Source organism: Pristis pectinata, chromosome 37 (genome assembly GCF_009764475.1).
Source record: "Pristis pectinata isolate sPriPec2 chromosome 37, sPriPec2.1.pri, whole genome shotgun sequence".
NCBI classification, from domain to species: domain Eukaryota; kingdom Metazoa; phylum Chordata; class Chondrichthyes; order Rhinopristiformes; family Pristidae; genus Pristis; species Pristis pectinata.
This window is the reverse complement of record NC_067440.1, coordinates 8,162,087-8,177,532: the sequence shown is the minus strand read 5'-3', so window position 1 is coordinate 8,177,532 and position 15,446 is coordinate 8,162,087. Positions and strand designations below refer to the sequence as shown.

Genomic DNA, 15,446 nt, shown 5'->3' with positions numbered 1-15,446 from the left:
GCATCGGTCTTCACCGTGGAGGACATCAGCAATGTGCCGGTTAGTCAGGAGTCTCACGAAATGGAATTGAGTTAAGATTACTAGGGAGAAGGTGCTAGGAAAGCTAAATGGACTAAAGACTGATAAGTCTCCCGGACCGGATGAGGTGCATCCCCGGGTTCTGAAGGAGGTGGCTTTAGAGATAGCAGAGGCATTGGCGATTATTTTCCAGAAATCGATAGATTCAGGTGTGGTTCCGGAGGACTGGAGGGTCGCAAATGTAGTTCCGTTGTATAAGAAAGGAGGGAGGCAGCATAAAGGAAATTACAGACCTATTAGTCTGACGTCAGTGGTGGGAAAGTTATTGGAATCTATCCTCAAAGACGGGGTTACGGAATACCTAGAGGCGCAGGGCAGGTTAGGTCCTAGCCAACATGGTTTTGTGAAGGGAAGATCCTGCCTGACCAACCTATTGGAGTTTTTTGAAGAAATCACAGGCAAGGTGGATAAGGGAGAGGCGGTAGATGTTGTGTATTTAGACTTTCAAAAGGCCTTTGATAAGGTGCCTCACAAGAGACTAATTAATAAGATGAGAGGTCATGGAATTATGGGTAGGATAGCAGAATGGGTGGAGCATTGGCTGGTTGGCAGGAAGCAAAGGGTGGAAATAAAAGGATCTCGTTCTGGTTGGTTACTGGTTACTAATGGTGTGCCGCAGGGGTCAGTGTTGGGACCGGTCCTTTTTACCTTGTACATTAACGATTTGGATGATGGAATAAATGGTTTCGTGGCTAAGTTTGCGGATGACACCAAGATAGGGGGAGGAGTAGGGAGTATTGAAGAGATAGGAAGGTTGCAGAGGGACCTAGACAGTTCAGGAGAATGCGCAAGGAAATGGCAGATGAGATTCAATGTAGGGAAATGTGCAGTTGTACACTTTGGAAGCAGAAATAAGTGGGCAATTATCTAGGAGGAGAGAAAATCCAAAGCACGGAAGTACAAAGGGACTTGGGGGTACTCGTGCAGGATACCTTAAAGGTTAACCACCAGGTCGGATCGGTGGTAAAGAAAGTGAATGCTATGTTGGCATTCATTTCGAGAGGTATAGTGTATAAAAGTAAGGATGTGTTAATGAGGCTCTACGGGGCACTAGTGAGGCCTCATTTGGAATATTGTGCGCTGTTTTGGGCCCCACATCTTAGGAAGGATGTGTTGACGTTGGAGAGGGTTCAGAGGAGATTTACGAGGATGATTCCAGGAATGAAAGGGCTTAAGTATGAGGAGCGTTTGTCGGCTCTTGGACTGTACTCGCTGGAGTACGGAAAAATGAGAGGGGACCTCATAGCGACATTTAAAATATTGATAGGAAAGGACAGAGTAAAAGTGGCTAGGCTGTTTCCCTCGGTGGGTGAGTCCAGGACCAGAGGGCACAATCTTAGAATTAGGGGGTAGTTTCAAAACAGAGATGAGGAAAAATTTCTTTAGCCAGAGGGTGGTGAATTTGTGGAACTCCTTGCCACGTACAGCAGTGGAAGCGTTCAAGGAGATAGATAGATATCTAAATAGTCAGGATATCAAGGGATATGGGGATAAGGCCAGTAATTGGGATTAGAATAGTTTTTTTCTTCCCCCATTCCCATTTCCCTGGAGCAGACTCAATGGGCCAAATGGCCTGCTTCTGCTCCCTTGTCTTGTGATCTTGTGACCATGAAGCCCAAGATCCCATATGCTTTAACTTCAAGTGTCCTGATCCAAGATATGCTGGAATCTGCAGGTTTTCCTTTTAGAACTATGCTATTAAGTTTGACGTACTTGATTCCTTCTGGCAAAATTCAGCATCTCACCTGCCACTTTTTCTGAAACCTGTTACAAATCAACTGATTTACCACAATTAAATCACAGATTGTGTCAGACAAGTCTTCTGTTCACAAAGCACCATTAGGCATAAAAGTCCTGTTTTACCAAGTTTAGAAAGGTCAGCAAAAAAAAGCCACAAGCCTGTTTAACACTCTTCCTTTATTGTAATGACACTTGATGTATGTTTGACATTGGATTTTTGCAGCATTTTATTTTTTTTTACAAAAATTCACAAATTACTTTTTCCTGAAACTTTTTATCAAAGACAACATTTTTACTTTTCTTAAAAATCTAGAATCTCAAGTTTATTTGCACTTTACCACCCCCCATAATGCAGACATGTACACAGTTGCCCACCCTCCCCATTTAGAAGCTGCAGTGAACCAGTTGTCAAAGATACAATTTATCATACTGAAGAAAATTTCTTATGGAGCTGGTAAATAGCTGGAAAAAGCACCTCTTTTAGAAGCCATGGCTTAATGTACCCAATAGACCAGTACAATTAACCGAGAGGCTCAGTCTGCATTTAATCAATTTACCTCACTGAAGCTTATGCTGTGACCTGGGTCTTAAGGCAGACACAGCTCTTCAGAAGCACCATTGTCTTTTGTTCATGGAACAGGGTTTGAAAGACAAGGACAGATCAGGAAATATATTGTAGCCATTTAGTCACTACAGTATTAAACTTCTAGCAGAGACTGTGGCTTAAAACATGGGACAAAGTCAAAAGGGGAACTACACAGTCAACGTTGGGGACAAATGATCATTCCAACTGGATGATTTCTGAGCAAGATGGTTCTCTGCTGCCAGGTTAAGTTCAGAGTTGAAATCCATTCATTATGCCAAAAAGGAAGGTAGGTCAGTAACCCAAAAGGAAACAGCATTGAACCATCCACCCTCAAACTGGTTGAAAGCCCAGACTGAAAAAGGACTTCATAAATTCCAAAAATACAAGCCAGAAGTCTCCATCTGAACTCTGGACAGAGGGGGAAAAAAACCATACTTGAGGCACATTTGGAAATGGCAGCCCCGTGAAACAAGGATATATAATAGGGTGACTGAGAAACTTAAAATGCTACACAAATTGAGATGCAAGAGGAAATGCCCCTTTGCCACAAATTCTCATTGAGGTCCAGTCAGGCATGTAGTAAATCAGATGTTCTCTAGAACTCTCCATGTCCCTATATTAACACTGATCCTTCACAATGGATGGAGGTGGAGGAAACAGACTATGGTAAGCCCTGAAGGTTGCTGAGCAGATGGATCTTGTAATTCGGTCTGGAAACTAAGCTATGCCCCAGGGTAACAAGACATTTAGCCCTGGTTTGTACTTGTACTGGTCTACCAATGGGGAAAAACATTGTTGTACAGCACAACAGAATGGTCAACTCTCCTCTGATCCTGGAATCTAAACATTGGCAAGTCTAAGCTTGCCACTTCCACTCCTAAAGAATTTTGCCTTACAAAATTGGATTCCCCATAACCAGCAGACCTGTTGACCAGGAGCATAGGAGGGTCAAGAACAGAATGTTACTCATGCCAAAAGCAATGAATGGCCCATGGAGGTTAGAAACCCCCTTACTTTCAAAACAGCATAATTTCCATACTGTACTGCAAGAGTTATTTACAGTGCATAGCAACAAAAGGGTCATCTCTAAAAGATCCCCTCTTGTCTAACTTGGTCTAAATCGGGGGGGGGGGAGAGAAGAGAGGAGAAGAGAAAGTAAAGGGATGGGGGGGGGGGGGGTGGAAGTAGGGTATTGGAGGTATTAGCATCAACATACATTTATTCTGCATCTTTCCAGCATTAAGACCAGGTTACACAAGATAGGCACAAGAATTTATTCCCCTGAAGCAATAAAACTCATCTGGTACACATTTCTAAACATTGGAGGTCAAGCAATTAATGAATTGAACCAGTACTTTGACCATTTTTGTTGCAAGTAACAGCCTTAATTTCAAACTCAAATTTATACAAATGTCCTAACACCTCTGCCCCACCCAGAGGCCAGATTTTAGTATTTAATGTCACTAGAATTGTGTCTATAGCAGTCATCCTACCCCAAAACATCCAAGAGTGGAGACAATGGTAACTGTAGAGGGTAATGGTAAGTGCATGTCCTTGCCCAGTTACACAGCAGAACTGCATTTAATGTCTGAGTAACCCCAACTCCTGACCCACTCACCTTCTCCAAATGCAGCCTATTACAGGGAGCAGTTTCAAAACTACCATCATACAAACATGTACCAGCAGAGTTGAATATTTTTCAAGGATATGACTAGAGGAACAATGTGTTTTGGCATTCCTTGGAAGGAAAGACTTGGATCTGCCAACTCCCTCCCACAAGGATTTGTGCTCAAATGTAGATGGAAATTTGATATGAAATTGGGGGTGAGAAAGGAACAGAATATATAATCAATTTTTTTTGGAATTAAGGGGTTATTTCAGTGCAATGCCCACAGCTGGTAAGATCAACTTGAAGTCACCAATATGGAGAGATTTTCCACTAGTCCACAGTTAACAGAACAAGGGTTTACATACAGTTTACCATAATCATTTCCCAAAAGACATTTCACTGGCTGTACAGCACTATGAGATGTCCCAAGGTTAAGAAAGGCAATACATAAACCCAAGATGCTGCATGGTCAACTATGCTAGTAAACTGAAAATAGAAGTTGCATCCATTAGGATAGATGATGCCAATTGGTTTCAGGAAGTAGCCAGTTCACACCATCAGCAAGGGTGGGTAGGGAGTGATGTGGCAAATTTCCCTTCAGTGTCCAAGAACTGTCCACAGAAAAGATCATTTCATCTGTAATAGTGCTTCGCATTTACTCTATATTCCTTTCTCCCCCACCTTGGATTGAGCACCTACTCAAACAATGGGAATTTGACACATGAGGAATTGCTGAAGGCAATGCCACCATTTTGAACGTTGAAAATCCTCTTCAAACAGTTTGCCTTTCCCCTGCCCAGAGGTGCCTAAACCCAGCAAATGCAGTTATAACCCTAAAATGCTTTATTACATTCGTGAGCCTTATGAAGCAGACTGAAATAACAGCATGTCAATTTAAAACAACCAAAAAGGCAGTGCTCATCCCCTGTAGAATCTTCCACTGGCTTTGAAAAGAGGAGATGGTCAGGAAAGAGCCACCGATGAACGAAAAACAAATAGCAGCCAGAAACTGGCTTTGGAAGTCTTAGCTTGCACTGGATTGACGATTCTTGTGAAAGAGGTAAACAGGACGCTGGAACCCTGCCAAGATAAAAATCAGTTTTGTTGGCTTTTGGACAAAGATCAATAAAAACAATCTGAATCAGAAAACCATCTATACAGAGATAACACCTAAAATACTGGTTTCTCAGTACAATACAAAAACCATAAGTGATTGGTGTAGATTTGTCAATGCCTGGAACCATATGGGAAGTATAACAATGAAAAGCAAAATAATCTTTGCTCCCAATCTATTGGGAAATACACCCTTATTTCTTAAAAAAAACATCTTCAGTAACCTCTGCAACTTCCCACATACAACTTCAGATTACACCATGAATACACTTGGAGAAAAAGTTGGTTGTAAAGTGCTTTGGAAGTCAGCTACTGGTGAAAGACAGATCCAACAAGACCCACATCCAATAATTCAATGTCTGTACCCTCAGTTTCTAGTTTATAAAAACTGAAATCTATTGATTTTAGAACACGGGCAGTTGTTTTGAAATGAAAGTTCATGTTCAAATCACCCCACAGCAAGATATGATGATCAGAAATATGGAATTAAAACTTAACAGAAGGGCAACTGACTCCAAAATGCCATTTGTGTAAAGCACCCTGCATGCTGTCATGCAGAACTGGACTGGGTCATTCAATAAATGATATAAATCTGAATCTGGTTTATGTTGCTAATTTAACACCCATATTTTGGCATCTTCCAAGTTGTTGAGGTACTCTGTAGGACACCAAAGTGTAATATTGTGGAGGGATTTAAAAAAGGTAAATGTTCAGCTCCTTCATACACAGCCTTCAGTTTGCAATATGGCTTCCAGTTTCCAGGTCATTGCCAAGCAGAACATACCAAAATCCATATACTATTAACGCGTACCTTCGTAAGGCCTTGCACAGCCACACCATAGCCTAGTGGGGGAAAATCACAAGAGATTCAGATGAAGATCCTTTGCCCATTGGATTTCACTCTTGCAGGCACCAACTTTACCATCCAACCATCTAAAACAGTTCCTTTGATCACTTGAGGCAAATACTTAACCAATGAGGCTTGCACACAACTTCCAAGTCTCATTTCCTGGCATATCCAAAAATTCCATCCTCATTTATCTTTTGCACCCCACTAGGCATCATGTACTGTGAGGATACAAAACAAAAGCAACCCTTTACTTCACTGCTTTTAACCCTCCCCATATCCAAAATTTCACTGTAAAGTAATTGAATGCTAGAGAGGCCACAACTTGTGCATTTGCATTGTGCCCACTCCACCCCCTCAAACCTTACCAGCTGAGCAGGCAACAAAACAAAACTAACAGGATAGATGCTGTTTTTGCCTTCAAGCTCACCCCCTACCTTTAGATGTGCTTTGAGGCGTTCCCACCAGCTCGTAACTGGAAAATCCAACTTCTGGGGACAAAAGATAAGACGTAAACTGATCCGGTTTGAAGATGATCTTATAGTAGTTCCTGTAGATTGTCTCCTGTGGAAGAACAAGTTAAAATAATGTTAACCACCTGCAGCTGGAGCTCAGCATAGTACTACTAAAGACCAGCAGCAATGAAACATAGCAACACAACAAAAACAAGATTCAACTAGACAGATTCTGGACTGAGAAGATTTGGACCACCCAAACTCCCTGGCCACCCTGTAATATACATAAACCCACACAGATCTGTAGTTGTCTTAGGAGGCTAAGTATAACAAGGAAAAAAATCCATAAAGGGAACTGGATCAGACAACATCTCTGCATCCAAGCCCACTACATCTTGACCTCTAGATGGAGGTACCACAAATGGAAAACAGCCCTCAGAAGTAGAACTGGTGACTGCACAAATTGAAGTGCAATGTGTACACAAAAGTAGCTTACTTTTGTCAAAATCTGCACATTTCAGTTAATGTGTAGATTAAAACAACTTTAGCTAATTGTAATTAGGGCACTGACCTTCCCTCTGAAGATCACTACAAGGACAGTTTACTGCTCAATCAAGCATAAGGAAATTGAGTGCTGGTTATTTCAGTATTGCACATAACCAATCTTCTGGAGGAACTCAGCTGGTCAAACAACATCTGTGGGAGGAAAGGAATTGTTGACATTTTGGGTTCTGATGCAGCCAAAAGATCAACAATTCTTCTCCTCACAGATGCTGCTCAACCAGCTGAGTTTCTCCAGAAGATGGTTTATTTCAGCAGTTGGTTGTGTGCAATACAAATGAGTTGAATTTTCTCTAACTGTCTGTTACTCCAGATTCCAGCATCTGCAGACTCCCATGTCCCCACGACTGAAATGTTCAGTGACAAATCTCACATTGAAATCCAAGTGTAAGGCAATGCACCGATATGAAATAGCACAATTGTTTGGAATTCATCTAGGGGAAGCTTTCTGGATGAAATAAAAACCACCACATGTTTTGTTTACCATCTGGGAATTTAAGTAGTTTCCAACTTAAGAGTTTCAATGTGCTGGGTGGAGTCAGGCAAACAAGACGAATGTTTAAGTATTGCAAAATCATTTTAATTCTAATTAAATTTGTGGCTATTCTTTCACCTAAGGAATCCCAAAATTTCCATCATTAGCCAGCAAGACCAGGCATAGCTGCCAAGTCAAAAATGTGACAGTGATATACATCAGCTGAATTCCATTACCACCCATGGTCAGGATCAATTCAAGCTGGCCTCCTATGTACTTTCTCCCCTCCACATGACCCACCCCCCCACCAAAGTGTCAAATACTAGAAGACATTCATTTAAAGGAGAGGGGGCAAGTTTAAAGGAGATTTGCAGGATAAGTTTTTAAACTAATTGGTAGGTGCCTGGAATGGGCTGCCAGGGATAGTGAAAGCAGATATGATAGTGGCATTTAGATAGACACAAATATGCAGGGAGTGGAGGGATACAGATCACATGCAGGCAGAAGAGATTTAGTTTATCTGTCACTGTGTTTGGCACAGATTTTGTGGGCCAAAGGGCCTGTTACTGTGCTGTACTGTTTATTTTCTAAAGATGCTTCTAGAAACAGTAGCACCCATGTTTGCAGTTTAGCAAGAAATGTGCCACTATTAGCACAAACTGCTAGCTCCAGATTACACTGAAGTCTCATGGAAACCCCTGTGCTAGTTCCACAGGGCAAGGTAAAGGCCATGGACTCTGCAACACCAGACACTGTACAGTCCAACTTCTGTGGACAACCAGAGGGAGGGGGGGGGGGGGGGGGGGGGGGGGGGGGGGGGGGGGGAGATGAACTGGCATATTAGCACCATAAAGAATTATGGTTTTAATTTGCGATTCTACAATTTCTTGCTCCCTATATTTGCATCCAGATTGGGAGATGATTGCCACCTTTTGGTGATAAACTAATGCCCAGTACCAAATCTCTGAAGGAACTCTCCATTGCATAGTTCAGTGAAAGTAATGAAAAATAGATATTATTCAGAACTCTACTGGGCACAGATAGATATGCCACTGAACAAACAGTAGGCAAGTCCAGTTTTGTTTTTGCATCATTAGAGGAAAGTATCTAATGATAAAACTTTATTGTCCCTTTGCCTTGGATCAAAAAGTCCACTGCACCACCACCTGGAGTTGGTATCTCAACCTGAGAGGTCATTCGGAAAGAGAATCTAGCACCCCTGGTCAACACAACTCATTCACTAGAGGGTATATTTTAAGTTCCTGGATTTTGCATTCACTTCCAAAAGCAGACCAATCTGGTAAAATTTCTCATTCCAATCACCAAGACCTCAATTCTTCATCTCTTCCCCCTCCAGTCTTATCTATTCCATAGGCATAGGGGTTCAAATTTGCCACCACTCAAATACCTCAACTTGCAACAGCATTGAGCCTAATACTTTACCGTAAGTTTCCGTCGTTTCCCATAGGAAGACCAGGGCTGTGGTTCAAGGATGAAGATCCCACCTGGCCGCAGATGCCTGTAGATGCGTTTGAACATCCGTTTTAGCCCCTCGTCACCCCAGTTGAGATGAATCCATTTAGTCAGACTCAAGCACAGGATGACATCATACTCTGGTCTTTGCATCTCCAGCAACTCGTCCTTCTCCAACACATAGTTTCCCTATTGGAAGATAAAAAGCTTAGTGCAGTCTGCAACACAAAGTACAGCAGGTTAACAGCCAAGCAACCAACTACATGTTACAACAATCGGAAAGTTTAAGTGGTTCGTATGCAAAGTCTGGTGTAATAACAAGGAAATAAAGCGACCAGAAACAGAATCCATGACCACGAGCAGTCTGTGCAGCGCTAGTTTACTTTGACAATTGTAGGGATGTCTTCTCATTACCTTTGGGGAGGTGGTACAGGAGCCTGAAGACCCACACTTGATTCAAAAACAGCTCTGCTGTCAGATTTCTTAACAGTTGATGAACCCAACCCTTTTGCACTATTTATAATTTATAGTAATTTGTCTTTACACTGTACCACTGCTACGAAACAAATTTCACATCATACAAGTCAGTGATAAATCTGACTGACCTACTGCAGCCTAGAGTAGGGACAAGCACAAAGTTTACTTGTCTGACAATACCCATACAAGTAGTTATGAAGGGTAAATGATGACAATACAGCTCAATACAAAGAAGCTACTGCTTTAAGTTACTGCAAGTCCATTAAGTTGACTGAAGACTAGATAGATCCCATCAATTTGATTACACAAGCTGAACTAGCACCTGAACAATTCAAAACCAAGCCCCGGGAGAGAACATTAGCTATTGCTACATTGTCAACCAAAAACTCATCTGCCATCATGTTTGGCTGCTTTAAACAAACTTTTAAAACAAGTTTTAAAATGCAGCTTTGTTCAGAGAAGCAAAATCACTTCAACAGTTTACATACAACACTCACTGTCCAATTAAGTCAGATGTGGAATCCAAATCCAAGAGGCACACATGGCATTTGGGAACTATACTGCCTGTACAAAACAGATATCCATTCTCAAGAATAGCAGATGAAGATGGGATTTACTGGCTTCTGTAAAATTCAAAGTTAGAGGCAAGATTGAAAGCTTGGTATACAAATCAAGACCAGTTTAATCTGTTGGCAATCAAGCAGCTGACTACATAGATCAAACTGGGACACTAAGCCCAAATCAATGCCAAGGTCAATTTGTGGCAGGTTACTGAAAATGGGTCAGACAAGACAGAAGCCAGGATTTCTTCACCTAGTCAGCAGCCAGTACTGTTCCAAGATAGCACAGCAAGTAGAGCTCAAGCAACCCAGGTTCAATCCTGACCTCTGGTGCCATGTGAAATTTGCACGTTTGTCAGAAATGTGCATTAATTAGCTGCTGCAAATTTTCTCCTAATGTATATGTAGTGTAGGATCTGGGAGTTTGTTAGTGTAAACTAGTACTGACAGTGGGCCAAAGCATATTTCCCTGCAGTCCAACCATGACCATCACCAGCAGATAGATTTAATTCTTCTGCAATCCACCTTATCACCCCCTTCCCCCACCCACATTTAGAAACACTTCTAATTTATCTCAGATCACCCATTCTGCTAAAACCAGTAAAAAGCAGGTTCACAAGCCTGACAAGGCCACATTCAGCAATCTATAGAGCCTGTCACAATTTAGAAAGGCCACTTGTTCCCATGTACACTGAAGAGATAGGAGGACAGCTTTCAAACTTGGCCTCTATCCTCAATTTCCCAAGATTCATTCATTGGTTCATTTGGCACTGTTAATACTACATTCCCAGATGGAGATATTAAATCCTGAAGTCTCAAATCAAGAGCATTTTCCCTCTTGAGACTTTACAGTTCAGTACAATATTAAAAAAATCACCATTAAAAACTACACATTACAAGTGTTTGTTTTACCCAGATTTGCAGGAGAATCAAAACTGGGGTCTGAGCACATGTCCATCATTGACCACTTACAACCAGGCATCTCAATTCTACTGAAACCATGTCAAACTAACAGTGTGACACAAGAGAATCAGTGCCAAGCTCAAATTCATAGCATGGTAATTGAACTGCTTCATTTGGCTGGTGTGCTCTCTACAATTACAGCACCTTTACTTTGGATATCAACCATTGGGAATTTAGATCAATATTTGCAAGAGGCAGATCTTTTGCTTGGGAAATTCTAGCACAAATTTAATTGTTAGGGTGCTACTGTCAGCTTTCAAGTTGAAAATGTATGCCCACCTAGTCTAAAAAAATACTGACCATTTGACATGTAATAGGTCACAAGGGCTTTACATGCAAAGTTCATGGTCTGACAAAGGGCAAAAGACATGCTTTGTGTAATTAGATTGGATAGGACATCAGTTCAGTGGACCAAATGGACTTAATTTTCACAATTCTATTCTATTGTTTCTATTCTATTATTAGTTTCTATTTCACAAACTAATCTATGGCAAGAGTTATCAGAGTGCAGGATCTATTCACCCCAACATGAAACCTTTCACTATGTTTCTTCACAATACCCATGGCTCAGGGCAAGCTAGCCCACACTGACAGGAGGCCATTCAGCCCACAGGACCTAGCCAACTCCCAGGGTAGTGACCTCATTGCAGGGGCACAGAGAAGTGGGCTAAATTCTTCTCACAGGCCCAGAAACTCCTACTACTTTTTGCTGTTAAATGGGGGGTAATTTAGTGGCCAACTGGCAAGTCTTGGGATGACGGAGGAAACCGTACAGAGAGAATGCACATTTTTCTGTCAAAAACTGTCAGGATTGAACTAGTCCCAGAGCTGCAAGGCAGTGCTCGTTGCTGTGCCACCCTACAAATTTATTTCATTAAAAGTGCTGACCATCAGGATTTCATTGTATTGAAGTAACTATACAGAACTCAGCAGGAGCAAACTATACCAACTTCAATGCATTACACTTGACAAGTCACTTCCAATGTTTAATCTGAATGGAGTCATTGGTCTTGCAATAACTTTAAAGAAACCAAGTCCATGACCATTTTGAAAGCAAGTGCACATCATCCCAATTTCTTAACGTCCAGGCAGATAGGAATTCACGAATCAAAAAGCCTCCATATCCAGACAGATGAAACCAGCTTCTGAAAATTTAACAGGCTAATTGGGTCTCCTCTGGCCAATGATTTTTTAAGCTTATAATAGGCTGAAGTCCAAGATTATTCACAGCATCAAACAAAATTTAACACCAATCTACAGATTAGGACAGGTGACAAAAACAGTTAAAGTGCAGAGAACCAAGGCTCAACTACAAACAGAACTATGGTTTATATTCATCCAGGGCCTCAAGACAATTTTTGCCTCAGTGCCCAAAGGGGCATACTTGGCATAGAGGGCATGCAGCAAAGGTTCACAGGACAGATTGCTGGGTTGGCAGCATTGTGAACTCATTGGGCTGATATGCACTGCACAGATCAAGAGGAATTCTGAGTAAAATTCAGACAGCTAAACAGAAATGCTCCCCCAGGTTGGAGAGGAAGATGGGGGGGGAGGGAAGGAAAACAGGGCAAGAGACATTTAGGACAGATTAAATTTCATTCAGGGTACGAACCTGTGGGATTCCCTGCCAGACAAAAGATGCAAAGGTACTTAACTACACCAGGATTTCTAGATGATAAAAGGTATGGCGTATGGGGAGGGAACTGGAATGTTACTCAAATACATGAACAGCCAAGGTTGTGTTGAACTGTGCAGAACCCCCCACTTTGTGTTGGGTACTACAGAGGTTCCTCAAGTCTACAAAGAATGTGTATCCTCCAAATGCGAGCTTCAACCCCAACAGTGAGGAAACACCAGAGGACTTGAGCCCACCGTGCTGGGGCAGAGCTCCAGCCCCACTTACCCTCCCCCGACAAGCAGGTGGGTTGCAGGGGCCAGGACTAGGTCCATCCACCTGCTACCAGCCCCGTGCCCAGATCCCTCCCCATTCCCCCCCCCCCCCCCAGTACTCAGGACCCTCCCCATCCATCCACACATCCCCCCAAGCCCCCCGTGCCCAGATCCCTCCCCATTTCCCCCCCCCCCCAGTACTCAGGACCCTCCCCATCCATCCACACATCCCCCCAAGCCCCCCGTGCCCAGATCCCTCCCCATTTCCCCCCCCCCGTACTCAGGACCCTCCCCATCCATCCACACATCCCCCCAAGCCCCCCGTGCCCAGATCCCTCCCCATGCCCATCCCCACCCTCCCCAGATCCCTCCCCATCCCCCCAGTACTCAGGACTCCCCCCGTGCCCAGACAACCCCTCTCCCCCATGCCCATCCCCCCCCCCCCAGTGCCCAGATCCCTCCCCATCCCCCCCCCCCCCCCCCTACCTGGACGAAGGTGACGTTGTTGGGGAAGTCGGGCACCCGCCGCTCCGGGTCCAGGGCGACGGGCGGCGCGGCGATCGGCCCCTTGCAGCGGGCCAGCGACACGGGGAAGCGGGCGTGGGGCGCCGACGGCCGCACGTCCTCGGACAGGAAGCGGCGGATGTTCTGGCGGGCCGAGTGGACCAGGCCGCCATCGATGTCGACGCCGACGATGCGCGACGGCTTCAGGTCCTTGGCGATGCTGAGCGTCAGGTGGCCGGCGTTGCAGCCCAGGTCGAGGATGTCCTTGCCCCTGAACCAGTCGGCCTTGAAGACGCCGAGGCGCGGGTCCCGGCAGCGGCCCGGGTTGCGGTAGCCGTAGTACTTGCTGTAGTTGCCGTACTGGAAGCGCCGCTGCTTGCCCGAGAAGCTGGGCGGACCCTTGGCCTCCCGGCTCAGGCTGGCGTGGCCCGCCTTACCCCTCGGCTTCTCCGGCGTCGATTTCTTGCCCTCGCCTCCTTCCTCCTCCGCCGTTCCCCCACCCCCCGCACCCTTGCCCGGCTCCGACTTGCTGCAAGTCCGCCTCCTCTTGCGGTGCCGGGTCCCCCCTCCTCCTCCGCCGCCTCCCTCCGCTCCCCGCAGCACCGGCGACACGATCTCGTCCCTGCAGTTGATGGCCGTGTTGAGCTCGTAGGGCTGCGGCTCGGCCGGTGCGGGCGGCAGCTCCTCCTCGGCGGCGGCGGCGGGCGGCTCGGCGGCCTCGGCCGCCGGGTGGTGGCAGTGGCGGTGCCTCCGCTTGCGGCCGAGCTTGAGCGGCGACGGCAGCACCTCGGAGTCGCGGTTGAGGCTGAGCGGGTCAGTGATGTCCCGGGGCACCAGGATCTCCACCGGGTCCCGGTTGCGGCAGGGTAAGGGCGACGACTTGGGCGTCTCGGCGTTCAGCGCCCGGTTCACCTCCTCGTCCAGCAGGCTGTTGAGGTTGAGCGGGTCGAAGATGTTGCCGCCCAGCAAGAAGTTGCTGGGCAGCACCGGGTCGCAGTCGGACGCCGCCCGGCGCCGACGCTTGAAGCCCGGGTGCTTGAAGCCCGAGTTGAGGCTGTTCCTCCGCTTGCAGCCCCGGTGCTGCTGCAGGGCTTGCAGCCCGTTGCGAGGGCGGCTGAGCTCGGCCTCGGGAGCCAAGGCGGTCTCCTCAGCCGCCCGGTCCTCCTCCTCCTCCTCTCCCTCCTCCTCCTCCACCACCTTGGACAGGTACTCGGGCTTCAGCAGGGCGCCGGTCTCGTCCTTCACCGACACCTCCAGCGGTTGCTTCTTCTTCATCATCATGGCACAAGCATGGGTCGGGAGGGATAGATTGCAACCGGCCCCGGCTCATGCACGCTGCTGCCGGCCTCCGGCGACACTCCGGTCCATGCACGGCCCGTCCTCTGGTCCTCCTGCGCCGCCGCCGCCGCCAACAACAACAACTACAACACCACCTCGGCTCCCTCCCGCTCCGCCTGCGTCCGACTAACGGAATCCCACGTCGCCCGTGACGTCGCCACGTCTCATCAGCATAAATGAATTATTCATATTCCGCCACCCAGCGAACAATCAATTCAACCCCTCTCTCGCTTCTCCTCCTCCTCGGGTTTTTTTTGTTTATCGACTCCCTCTCTTTTCCTCCACTTGACAGTTTTTTCCAGCACCGAAAGGAAAAAAAAAATCCAAAATGGCAACTTTAAAGGTTCAATTGTCAAGTTTGTGGAACTTATGCGGTGCCGAAATAAATCCTGCACCAGCAGCTCGTGTTCGGATAATGTAACACGATTGCTGCTTTAAAAAGATAAAAATCACTTTGAAAGCATTTTTCCCCCCCTTTTAAAACCCCACTCCTCAGCCCAACCCTGCGGCCACTAACGCACACTCGCTCTGTCTCCTCACACTGCGCTTGCGTCTCTTTTTATACCAGGCTTGGACCTCGTTTCCCTTGATCGACGTGGCCTTCTGCCAATGGGCGGCCGCTCAGCCCAGCCGACCGTTCCAGGTGGGACGCCGCCTCCCGAGTTCAACCAATGGGCGTCGGCGCCGTGGGCGGGGCCAGCTCCTCGGGAAGATAGGCGTCCAGAAAGAAAATATTTTTTTATATCTATTTACTTCTGCGGTTACGTTTTTCTTTCC

The 15,446-nt window shown here is 45.8% G+C and overlaps 1 protein-coding gene across 2 annotated transcripts; it reads right to left on the bottom strand.

Moving 5' to 3' along the window:
• Positions 1-1,976: 1,976 nt before the first annotated feature.
• LOC127586580 (7SK snRNA methylphosphate capping enzyme-like) lies at positions 1,977-14,760 on the bottom strand. Of its 2 annotated transcripts, XM_052044642.1 has the most exons (5): positions 13,314-14,760; positions 8,908-9,126; positions 6,411-6,537; positions 5,938-5,969; positions 1,977-5,093 (listed from the first exon to the last, which is right to left on the bottom strand). In XM_052044642.1, exons 1-5 carry the CDS (start codon positions 14,610-14,612, stop codon positions 4,977-4,979), a joined length of 1,794 nt encoding a protein of 597 aa, XP_051900602.1. In that variant the 5' UTR covers positions 14,613-14,760; the 3' UTR covers positions 1,977-4,976. The 2 variants fall into 2 exon arrangements, with proteins under 2 accessions (XP_051900602.1, XP_051900603.1); XM_052044643.1 differs by lacking the exon at positions 5,938-5,969.
• Positions 14,761-15,446: the final 686 nt, after the last annotated feature.

Bases quoted from the DNA above. Each gene is read 5' to 3' on its own strand.
- LOC127586580 (XM_052044642.1), bottom strand. From the start codon at position 14,612: ATGATGATGAAGAAGAAGCAACCGCTGGAGGTGTCGGTGAAGGACGAG. The intron at 9,127-13,313 runs GTAGGGGGGGGG...ATCTTCCAATAG, and splicing joins ACAACGTCACCTTCGTCCAG to GGAAACTATGTGTTGGAGAA. The intron at 5,970-6,410 runs GTAGGGGGTGAG...TTCCCCCACTAG, and splicing joins GCCTCAAAGCACATCTAAAG to GCTATGGTGTGGCTGTGCAA.